The following is a 12,594-nucleotide window of genomic DNA, read 5'->3' as shown; positions in this document are numbered from 1 at the left end:
TAGGAAAGGTTACAAGGAGCAGTTTGATGCTTGCAATTGGTGGATGGAGGTGAGAACTGATAGGAGTGACTTTGATTTTAAAACAATATATATTACAACCTTATCTTAAGTCCACCACTTCATTTTGCCAGGGTTTAACCAATAAATGCCAGTTTAAATTACATGGCATAAGTCTTCTGTTAGACTACCTAGGCAATTTGGGCTACATGATGCATTCCTGAAGTAAGTTTACTTGCTGCAAACTGCTTAATGTACTACAGTGGTTTTAATAAAAAGAAAAGTAGTACTTGTGGCACCTTAGAGACTAATCAATTTATTTGAGCATAAGCTTTCGTGAGCTCACGAAAGCTTATGCTCAAATAAATTGGTTAGTCTCTAAGGTGCCACAAGTACTCCTTTTCTTTTTGCGAATACAGACTAACACGGCTGTTACTCTGAAACCAGTGGTTTTAATGAAAGCAAGTATGTATTAGCAATGTGGTCGCTCGGTCGCATGAGCAGAAAATAATTATACATCTTGAGGGGTCATGGAAACCATGAGGATTACATTTCCAGTTCTTACATTTGTGCTGTAAATTGTTTTAAATCAAGATGCTTATACAGGAAATTTACACAGGAAATTTATATTATTTTGAAGGATTTGCATGGAAAATATATCTATAACTCATCTGTGTCATTTTTAGCTCTTCCATCTTCTCTCATCAGTCCTTCATTTCCCCTGTTGAGCATTAAAAAAGCCAGACAATGCTTATTAAAACCTAATTCCTGGTCTAGTCTGTCATATGACCGATTCATACAACATATTTTGTTTTGGAGCTGTAGATTGGTTTTCTCTCCATATCAACAGCGCTCTTTGTATCCTAGTCTGAGTTGTGTTACTTACACAGTGCATTTGTCTTCATGTTTTGCCTTGCACACTGAAACTGTCCCCCTTTTCTGTAGAATACACAGTTTCTTAAGGTCTAACCTAATTCCCATTGATGTAAATGAGTATCTTTCCATTAACTGAAGTCAGTGACAAAAGTTCTATTGGCCTGAATGGGCATAGGAGCAGGCCCTTAGTACTTACACTATTCTGCAGTTGCTAAATCATACACTGGTACTGGCAGAGTTCTGGAATGCTAACAGAGCATTGTCACAGATTTGTCCATCAGGTTTCAATTTGGATGTTTAGAAAAGTAAATCTGGGAGGAATCCGAACTGGAAAGGGAAATCAATAAAATTAAATGCAGGATTATGAGTTCAGAAGAGTCAACCAGACCTTTTTTGCTCTGTTGAAAAAAATAAAGATGTAGGTTAATAACAAACTTTGGAATATGCTGTTATGTATTTTCTTGAAACTTCTATAACTCAGTGCAGAGATTTGATAAGCCCCCTGCCGTGCCCTTTGGGCTTATACAGCTAGCCAGATACCTCTAGGAAATGGGTATTTCCAGTATGCTTGGAATCAGTACGTATATGTGGATGTCTTGGTGATGACGAATCTTTCAGTAAACTTCTGAACAATATCATAGAGGCTTACAGTAGCGTGTTTTCAGCATTTCTATTACGAACACTATTTGTCAGGTATTCATGACTTGCACTTAAAAGTTCCCCTCCAGGCTAGAAATGAACATTTAGCGCTTAGCTATAAAATGCGTTTTTTATATTGATTTAATCCTTTAAATTAAACAACTTTCTTAAAAAAAATTTGAGTTATTTCTTGGCATGATGAAAAAATGCATAAGAAATTTGTGAAAAGAGGGAGACATTCTGACATGCTTTACTGGGAGATTTTTGGCATGTTTGGTGTGTATAACACTGTGCAGCTTATTTTTAATGGGTGAAACAGGTAAGCTTGGAAAAACGTACACATGCACTTTCTGCCTTAAAATACGCACACACACACACACACAACTACATAAGTAAATTAGAGATGTAATGCTTCTCTAGATAGTATAGTATGCAGATGTAGATTTTGTAGGTCCAATTGGTGTATGTACCTTTTTGGTAGATCCACCCATTTGGATACACATTAGAAAATTTGTCCCTAAATGTGAACTTCCATTAAAGTATTCTAGGGTTTTGTTTTGGGTTTTTTTTGTTACTACTTTGAGCTATTAACACAAGGCCAACAAAACCTAGCAGAACCTGCACCAAATTTTGCTTAAACCTGTATCTAAAATCTTCTGAATTCTTCATGGTATTAATCCAATATCACCAATTTTAAAGAATAGCTGATTTTTACTATATATGCCATACCATATTTATAAATTAGAGTATCTTTGAACCATGAATAAATATACTTCTGCTTCCTACCAAATACACACAAACAATCAACGGAGCACATTCATATCATGGCAACACTATATCTTGATGTTGTAATAATGCAAAGGTACATTTGCATTTTCAGAGTAACAGCCGTGTTAGTCTGTATTCGCAAAAAGAAAAGGAGTACTTGTGGCACCTTAGAGACTAACCAATTTATTAGAGCATGAGCTTTCGTGAGCTACAACTCACTTCATCGGATGCATACCGTGGAAACTGCAGCAGACATTATATACACACAGAGATCATGAAACAATACCTCCTCCCACCCCACTGTCCTGCTGGTAATAGCTTATCTAAAGTGATCATCAAGTTGGGCCATTTCCAGCACAAATCCAGGTTTTCTCACCCTCCGCCCCCCCCCCCCCCCCACACACACACAAACTCTCTCTCCTGCTGGTAATAGCCCATCCAAAGTGACAACTCTCTTCACAATGTGTATGATAATCAAGGTGGGCCATTTCCTGCACAAATCCAGGTTCTCTCACCCCCTCACCTCCCTCCAAAAACCACACACACAAACTCACTCTCCTGCTGGTAATAGCTCATCCAAAGTGACCACTTTCCCTACAATGTGCATGGTAATCAAGGTGGGCCATTTCCAGCACAAATCCAGGTTTTCTCACCCCCCCCCCTTTTTCCTGGGGAGACACACACACACAAACTCACTCTCCTGCTGGCAATAGCTCATCCAAACTGACCACTATCCAAGCTTAAATACAAGTTTAACCAGAACGTCGGGGGGGGGGGGGGGGTAGGAAAAAACAAGGGGAAATAGGCTACCTTGCATAATGACTTAGCCACTCCCAGTCTCTATGAAGTGAGCTGTAGCTCACGAAAGCTCATGCTCAAATAAATTGGTTAGTCTCTAAGGTGCCACGAGTACTCCTTTTCTTTTTGCTAACATTTGCATTGAAACCTTGTGATCTGCACCTCTCTGGAGATACTTTTACTCAGTGTGAAACAATACAAATCTAGAAATCCATCAATAATGTAACATTAACAACAATACATATGCATCTGTGTAGTTCGTATGATGGAATAGCAAGCACGCATGTTGGTGTCTCAAGCACAGATCTGATCTTGTACTCTCTCTCCCTAGAGCTATAAAAGGCTGAACATCATGCATGCATAATTCAAAAATAACTGTTTATAGAAAATTCAATAAATTTAGCAAGGTTACTCTGTAACATGGTATAATTGCCTTTGTTGTATGAAATGTGCAGATATCCGCATGGAGCAATGCTACCTGAAGTGGGATGAAGATGAGTGCATTCAGTCTGTACCGGGCAAGTTTCGTATGGATGCCTGCTGCTGTGCTGTTGGTTCTGCTTGGGGCTCAGACTGTGAGGAATGTCCTAAGTCTGGCACCAAAGAATATGAAGCTTTATGCCCTAGGGGACCTGGCTTTTCCAACAGAGGAGAAGTTCTAACTGGCAGGCCATTTTATAAAGGTAAAATCCATACTTCGCTGCACATAGCTTACTGGAGTTGAAAATGGGTGTTATTTGTATCTGTCAATCCTTAAAGGGAAAACACCAAGGTTTGTATGATTAGAGATGTTATCAATTATATAGCATTAAAATTAAAACATAACAAATATTAGTTCAGATAGTCATCTCCTTCCCCTCCATATGGGGAATGTGTTTTGTGGCAGCATTCTGAATATACTGGAATGGGGGTAAGATGAGAGTCTGGGAAGCCAAGTCAAGGCAAGAGATTAGGACGTAGTCACGGTTCTTGAGCATGTGAGTGGAGAGGGATGGATATGTTTTGGAGATGATGATGTAGAGGAAAAACCTGCAGGATTGAGCAACAGCATCCATTTTGGATGAGAAGGAAAAAAGTGGCTGAGATGATACTGAAGCTGAATATTTTGGTTTGAGAAGATAGTGAAGACAGTACCAGCAGTGATAGAGAAAGGAAGGGGAAGGCCACTGCCCTTCCCCTCTGCATGCTGCCTAAGTGGCTCTTGCTTCATTCTCAGACTGAGAGGGTTGGAAACTGCCTAAGGAGCTGGAGATGAGATATTTATTGATGCCCGAGTGAGGCCTGGGTTGGGGAGGGAGAACTGTGGATTGTTACATTCTTGGAAGGTATATGTGTGGCCAGAAGTGGGGTTAGGGGGGATGGAGGTGAGAGGTAAAAGAGGACAGAAACACTAGTTTCTCCCTCCCACAGAAAATTAAAGACTTGAAGTAATAAGGATATTCTCACCTTTTCTATCCTGATTTCATTTTTATGGTGAGATCATTCTGAAATATTTTTGAACAAGCAAAGCCTTTGTCATGAAAAAAACATATTGTTTGGAGGAACTTTAACATTTTGTCATTATGCATAACCATTCATCAGTTCTGATATTTAATTGTTACTGTCCTTACTCAGGTAAAACTATTAAATTCAGTGGAAGTTAGCCTGAACAAGGATTAAGCACTAGTATTTTGTCCAGGATTTAGCTCTGCTTTTCTGTGCCTATTGTTTTCTCTTGTACTTGTACCAGCACTTTCCTCTGCACATACTGATGTCTCCAGGCTACAGTTTGGTTCCATAAAATGGATGCTTCTTAGTTAAGGGTATTCATCCAGTAGAATGGTACCTATAAGTAATGTGTAGTGCTCATCAGAATGTGTTTAGGGCCTGAGTGGCTCTTGTGTGTACACAAAGAGCCTCTTTTATAAGCCCTGTGGAAGGTCTGTTACAATTGCAGTCCCTGTGCTATGGAGAATGTGAGGACTGCTCGCTCCATACATTGCAAGGGACTATTTTGCCCCAACGAGGAGTGAAAGTATGGGACTATAACCCCCGCCATTCCACTATACTAGTCTGCAAAGCTGCTAAAAAGTCCTCATTTGCTCTGGGAATCTTGGAAAGAGTTTCAGGGAGCCGCAAACTTTCTCACCAAGTTACACCTGGGCTGGCATGGCTCCTCAGTGCTTCTTAGGCTGTGTTTTATAGGCACAGTTTATTGCACAGGGTTTCCTCATTCCCTTTCCTGCTTTGTTTTGAATTCACAACCTCACAGTGGTAGCTGAAGTTCAGTTTCTAAAAAAGAATGACTTTCAGCAGCAGGAATGAAGCAACAATGTCTTACGCACTGCCAGGTTTATTTTGTGAGATAACAAAATGGTGTTCAGTATACACTGTGTAGAAATGAATGGGAAATTACCACTCTTGACACAGTTTCCTTGTTAATCATTTAAATGTTCTATTTTATTTTTTTTTCATAGATATTAATGAATGTAAAGTGTTCCCTGGTATGTGCATGAATGGCAAATGCAGGAACACAATTGGAAGTTTCAAGTGTAGATGTAACAGCGGGTTTGCTTTAGATATGGAGGAAAGAAACTGTACAGGTAAGTCTTACATTTTCCCCGGTGTTTAAAGGAAGCTGCATCCATTTTGCTCACTATCCAGACCTTGCAGTTCGTGGGAGTTTTCCCCTAGTAAGAAAGGCAAAATTCGGCTGTTAGTGTGAACCTCTTGAGCTTCTCTTTCAGTGAGGGATTCTCTAATAATTGTGTCTTCTGATTTATTCTCATACACCAAAACTTTGTTAAATTACTGTTAAAGTTGCTTGAGTCAAACTCCTTGAAATGAAATCACTAAAATTCAAGAAAATCACCAGTTAAGGCAATATTAACATCCCTTACCACCTAGGCATCGTAATACCAGGTGGACTCAGAGACTCCTTACTTCCACCACAAACTTACTTTCATTTGCAAAATGCAACCACTCAAAATGCTTATGTCCAGTTCCTTACAATCATGCTCACATATGACATCAGGCATGATACTGACAGACATATAATATGTATTATTGGTACTTAAAAAAATCTGAAGTCAGAGTTAAGCTAGTAAGCTTGTGTGATTGAGGACCTGGATGTGTGCATTGTGAGGGATTGGAAATGAAAGCGATTTTATTCTGGAGCTTAGGAATCTCTGTGTGTGTGTGTGTTTGGGTTGTTTGATGTGTGTGTAGTAAGGCACGTGAGGTTGGTCTGGATGTTAACGTTCCCTTTCCTGGTGTTTTCCTTGGTTTTCTAGTGATTGTATTTTTAAGTTAATGAGAGGTCAGAGAACATTTTTTCACAAAAGTTTTTTTTTTCCCACCTTTTCATCGACATTTTTTTCAGATGAACATTTTCTTTCTGACCAGCTCTAGACTTAATGATCTTTTAATGTGTGTTTGTGTTTTAAATTACTAACAAAATGGGATTAGTGGGCAAAATCTGCAGGAGGCCAACCGTGCAATGACATGAGAGGCCCACTGCAGTGAATTTCTGTCCTGCAGACTTCTGCATGTGGTATATGAATTACTGTTGTGTTACACAAAGGGGAGCGAGAGGAAATGAAATGGAGGAAAAAGGGAGAGGATTTTATCCATGGTGGAAGTGTAAAAAATGTGTGAAGTGTTCAAAGATTCCCTCTTCTCTCTGTCTCCCCATGTCCCTCCTCATCCCTGCCTCCCCAGCTCCATGTGTGTGTCTGCCTCCTGCAACTCCTCTATAAACACTTGAATTTGTGCATTCCTAGTTCTCTGAACCACCTATCCAGATACCTCCTCTCTACAGTTCCCTGACCACTTCCATACCTGATGCCCACAGCCCCCATTGTGTCCCATATGCTCTATTCCCGTCTTCTTCACCCCATCTTCCTTGGACCTCATGGAGATCTACACCAGTTCTCTGCTTCCCAATCCTCCACACTTCTCTGGGGCTCTTCCATTAATCAGTTCAATGTTTTCATCTATCTATAACCCTGTTTTCTGATTTCTTTTCCACTTGTAAACTTTTTATAATTTTCCATTGTTTTACACATTTTTACAGTATTTAAAATCATTTAAAAAAGAGACTTCTGTATATTAAAATAATTAATGGGACCAAGGACTGAGGGTATAGTGGAAAGCACGAACCAGGGAGCCAGTCTGGGTAGAAGGATTGGAGAATCGGGTGAGGCAGTTGGCTAATGAGAAAGGCAATGGCCATTGGGCTGAGGAGTCAGTGAGGAGCATGTTGCTCAGCTGTGCTCCCCAGTCCTGCACATCCTGGTACCCTGCATCCCTCACCCTGTTGTATACCCTCTTCAGACCAACTCCTCAACTGCCCACCTTGCTTCCCTGGCTCCTTAAATGGAGCCCTTCCAATCCATTAATGCTTCCACCTTTGTTTTCGACAAATGTGCTGTGGTTCACTGGACCAAGCTGCATATTTAGACATGACTAATAAAGTACAGCAATCCAAAAGAGACATTAAACTGCAAATCTAAATGTGAAAGGAGTCATTTTAACTTCCTAACTTCTAAAGAGGTGAACCAATATACTTACAACTTTCTAGAAAATTAACTTTCTATCTAGGAGTAAGTACTGTGAGTTTAGATATTCCTGATTTTGCTTACATAATATATGAAAGTAATCCCCATATTACTGTAAATCGAGGGCTTTGGAGCTGTGCTCTGGCTCCGCTCCATCTCCAGGCAAAAACCTGCAGCTCCACTGCTCTGGAGCAGCTCCGCGCTCCAGCTCCGGGCTCGGCTCCAAAGCCCTGTGTAAATCTCAATGCCTCTTTAGCTATAGAGTCAACTGACACCTCCATAATAATGACAATCCCAAGAGGGGTGATGATAATTAGAGTTTTTCTATAACTTTGCAATTCTTGGTATGGTGCCTATTGCATAAATATCATGCCATCAAAAATATGATCCGAAAATGATACCTGATGGAAACCCACTTGTCACAAGGTTTCAGATCTAACTTAGATTTCTGAAGTCACCTTGTTCCAAATCTTCAAGGACTCAATTTATCACTGAATCATTCTTTTAAAATATTAAATGAAATATTTGAATGGCCACGAGTACATTTCAGATTTCACTGGCATGAGTCACTTCTCCATTTGCATGTAAAGCAGGATTCACTTTAAACTGTTTGATTTTTTTCTCTTCATTTAATGTAAAATAGACATTGATGAGTGTCGTATCTCCCCGGACCTCTGTGGAAGTGGTACCTGTGTCAACACTCCAGGCAGCTTTGAATGTGAATGCTTCGAGGGCTATGAGAGTGGATTTATGATGATGAAGAATTGCATGGGTAAGCGTTGTCAGAATGTATTGCAGTCCTTCTATTTACTATTTTGGAGCCTGATATTTTAAACTATGTGCACTAATGCACACTTAATTAGTATCCATAGTTACTGTGACTGCATGTATAAATCAGGTCTGACCATGCACAGATGTGCAGTTAACGGTACAAATACCTGTATTGTGCATGCAGTTATGGTAATAGTCTACATGAATTAGGTATACAATTCCCTGCACACATTTTTGCACATGCACATATTAAGGAATCATAGAAATATAAATCTGGAAGTGCCTTCATGAGGTCATCTAGTCCAGTACCCCAAACTGAGGGAGGAACAAGTACCACTAGACCATCCCTGGCAGGTGTTTGTTTAAACTGTTCTTAAAACCTCCAATGATGGGGTTCCACAATCTCCCTTAAAATTCTATTTCAGTGCTTAACTATCCATATAGTTAGAAAGTTTGTCCTAATATCTAACCTAAATCTCCCTTGCAGCAGATTAAGACTGTTATTTCTTGGCCTACCTTCAGTGGACATAGGAAACTACTGATCACCATCCTCTTTATAACAGCCTTTAACATATTTGAAGACTGTTATCAGGTCCTCCCTCGGTCTTCTTTTCTCAAGACTAAACGTGCCCAGTTTTTTAAATCTTTCCTCAGGTCAGGTGTTCTAAACGTTATTAGTTTTGTTGCTCTTCTCTTGACTCTGTCCAATTGTCCACATCTTTCCCAAAGGGTGGTGCCTACAACTGGACACAGTACTCGAGCTGAGGCCTCACCAGTGCCTACTGGAGTGGAACAATTACCTCCCATGTCTTACTTACAACACTGCTTTTAATTTTCCTGAGAATTATATTAGCCTTTTTCGCAATTGATTTTTATTTCCTAAGTGAAGTACTTTGCCCTTGTCTTTATTGAATTTCATCTTGCTGATTTCAGACCAATTCTCTAATTTGTCAAGGTTGTTTGAATTCTAATCCTGTCCTCCAGTGTGCTTGCAACCCCTCCCAGTTTGATGTCATCTGCAGACTTATAAGTATGCTCTCCCCTCCATTATCCAAGTCATTAATTAAAATATTGAATACTAGTGGACCAAGGACTGTCTCTTGTGGTACCTCACTAGATACATCCTCCCAGTTTGAGAGCAAACCATTGATAACTACTCTTTGAGTACAGTCTTTCAACCACCTATGCACCCACCTTATGGTAATTTCATCTAGGCCACATTTCTGGAGTTTGCTTATGAGAATGTCATGGAGGATTGTGTCAAAAGCCTTACTAAAATCAAAATAGGCATCTACGGCTTCCCCCCCATCCACTAGGCCAGTAACCCTGTCAAAGAAGAAAATTAGGTTGGTTTGGCATGATTTGTTCGTGACAAATCCATGCTGTCTATTACTTATTACCCTATTATCTTCTAGATGCTCACAAATTGTTTGATAATTTGTTCCAGTATTTTTATAGGTATCCAAATTAGGCTGACTGGCTTATAATTCCCCTGGCCCTCTTCTTCTGTCCCTCTCCTTCCCCACCCAAGATAGGTGTTATGTTAGCCCTCATCTATCCTCTGGGAGTTCTCAAAGATATTTGGTAACAGTTCTGAAATTGCTTAAGCACCATAGGATGAATTTCACCAGCTCCTGCCAATTTAAATCCATCTAACTTTCCTAAGTATTCTTTAACCTGTTCCATCCGTACTCTGAATTTACCTAAATATGTTGTTTGGTTAATACTCTGATTGGTGAGCATTCAAACAGAAATTGTCTTTGCCTGCTTTCTGTTCCTTTCAGAATATCTCCTTCTGAATGATTGAACTTCATAGTAATTTCTTACAAAACAAGAGAGTAGAACTCATTCAAGAGCCATTACTGTACAATTTAATTGCTTACCATATTACAGGAGGCGGAGAAGAGCAGTAATTACTTCATTTTAGCCTCTTTGTGAGCCTCAGAATCTGAATTACCTCCTAATGCTGACAGTTGCTTTTCCCTTCTTTCCCCCTTCATTAAGTTCCTTAAATGCCTGTCATGTTTCCTTTCAGACATAGATGAATGTGAACGTAACCCTCTCCTTTGCAGAGGTGGCACTTGTGTGAACACAGAAGGCAGCTTTCAATGTGACTGTCCTTTGGGACATGAGCTATCACCATCACGTGAGGATTGTGTGGGTGAGTTTGTTACCTGAGGATGGCATGTATCTGTGGTATAAAAGCTCCTTGTGACTGACAAGGATGTGGCTCCAGGAATATCTACACATTCCTGTCCTTCCTTGTTTCTGAATTCCTTCAAATTGAAACCTCAGGGCTTGACACTAAAAAGTCCTCAGTACACTAAGCATCCATTGACTTCAATGGGAATTGAGGGCACAGAGCACCTTGCAGGAAATGTTCTGCACTTCACAGGAGTGGACTTACAGAAATTATAAAAGAATCTTGTCAACTTTCAATTAAAATACATAAAAGCACAGAGTAAACTGCACAAAAATTGGTTCCTTTAGGAAATGTAGCTCTCCTCTCCATGTGCGTGGAGTACATTTTTGCTTTTTCACCTCTTCTATGAAATATCACTTGTTCAGTTGCAGTGTTGTTTTGTTACGTAGTTACTTCCAGGGATAATTTAAAGTATAGTCTCCGTCCATGCTTCCTTAGTGGCTCTGGCATTCCAGCAGCCATTTTTGAATGGTAAGTAATTGAACTGAGCAATTCTTCTTTTTCAGATATAAATGAATGTTCCTTGAGTGATAATCTCTGCAGAAACGGCAAGTGTGTGAACATGATTGGAACATATCAGTGTTCCTGTAACCCCGGATACCAGGCCACTCCAGATAGACAAGGCTGCACTGGCAAGTGTTGAATGCCTCCACCTTCATACTTTTATGTCATCTCTCTTTACATTTAATTTCCTGTTAAAACCAGTCAGAGCCAGCTTTTGTCACTATCCAAAGCAGCAACTCTTGGGACCCTCTCTACTCCAAGAGTTATGAAAAGAGCAGATTGTTTCAGTTTAAATATAGAGGAAAGAAGAGTGTGTTGCCATGCTGCAAAACCTCTGCACAACAGTGTGAGGAAAAAGCATTCTCATGATACTAATCCAGTCAAATCTCAAAAGATTTAGCTAAAGTCCAGATGGTAGTGGTCAATTTTATTCACTGATCAAAAACAGCAAGGGGTCCCATGTCACTGCTTTTGTTACTGATTTGCCCCATTATCCCCTTCCCCATCACATGTGGTACATACAGTTTTTTTTAAATGCAGCACTGTCACTGTAAATACTTTGATGGGAGAGTCTTTCTGTGTTTTATAACTGCGATTCTGTAGTTTAACCTTTGTTTATAGCACTACTGAGTTATAATAATTGGTAGTATGCATGTACTGTTAGGTTACCTAACTGAAGGGTTTTGACACAAATTCGTGGTATGGTTCAATGCTTTCACCTAGAGGTCTTATTAGAGTCTCTCAAATTTTCTTTCTACAATGTCTTCTGGTACCTTGTTTCCTTTCAAGTTCTCATCTTTACTTTCTTTGAATATTAGAGCAAGAAAATCAACAAATATCAACAAAAACAATGCCTAAAAACAGTCACTTGCTTCTATAGATAAAAATGAGTCATGAAGGACGGAGGGCTAACTAAACTGTACATCAGTGATATAAAGTGAGAATAGAAATTCAGAATGAGCTCATTTTTTAAAATAATTCCCTTGCTAAATAAAATGGCAAGCAAAGATGACTTCTCCTTGTGAAAACAGAGTTGTCAAATAATGTAGTCCAAATATTATTTTCCCAGATATCGATGAATGTGTGATCATGAATGGAGGCTGTGACACCCACTGCACTAACTCAGAGGGCAGCTATGAATGTAGTTGCAGTGATGGCTATGCTCTCATGCCAGATGTGAGAACATGTGCAGGTAAGCGAGGGGATAAAACAACATTATAGTATTTTCATGAGACTTCATTTTAAAAAATTCTTACATCATATCTTGCAGCAAAACAAAACATATTATTTTAGCAGATCCTTATCTGTATGTGCTGTACAATGATCTACTTTCATTCCAGATATTGATGAATGTGAAAACAACCCAGATATCTGCGATGGTGGGCAGTGTACTAATATTCCAGGAGAATATCGCTGTCTTTGTTATGATGGCTTCATGGCTTCTATGGACATGAAAACCTGTATTGGTAAGTACCTACAAGTTATATTTTAGCAGTTATG

At 39.5% G+C, this 12,594-nt stretch overlaps 1 protein-coding gene across 1 annotated transcript in view; it reads left to right on the top strand.

Moving 5' to 3' along the window:
* FBN2 (fibrillin 2) overlaps positions 1-12,594 on the top strand; it is a 254,203-nt gene that overhangs the window by 153,138 nt on the left and 88,471 nt on the right. Inside the window, exons 24-30 of the mRNA XM_073344871.1 lie at positions 3,534-3,761; positions 5,535-5,660; positions 8,260-8,388; positions 10,423-10,548; positions 11,097-11,222; positions 12,164-12,286; positions 12,435-12,560. Coding sequence (XP_073200972.1) covers positions 3,534-3,761; positions 5,535-5,660; positions 8,260-8,388; positions 10,423-10,548; positions 11,097-11,222; positions 12,164-12,286; positions 12,435-12,560 — 984 coding nt within the window. The remainder of the gene's footprint in view (positions 1-3,533; positions 3,762-5,534; positions 5,661-8,259; positions 8,389-10,422; positions 10,549-11,096; positions 11,223-12,163; positions 12,287-12,434; positions 12,561-12,594) is intronic.

This window comes from Lepidochelys kempii, chromosome 5 (assembly GCF_965140285.1).
Source record: "Lepidochelys kempii isolate rLepKem1 chromosome 5, rLepKem1.hap1, whole genome shotgun sequence".
Classification (NCBI taxonomy): Eukaryota; Metazoa; Chordata; order Testudines; family Cheloniidae; genus Lepidochelys; species Lepidochelys kempii.
The sequence above is the reverse complement of the archived record's forward strand: the minus strand, read 5'-3'. Positions and strand labels throughout refer to the sequence as shown.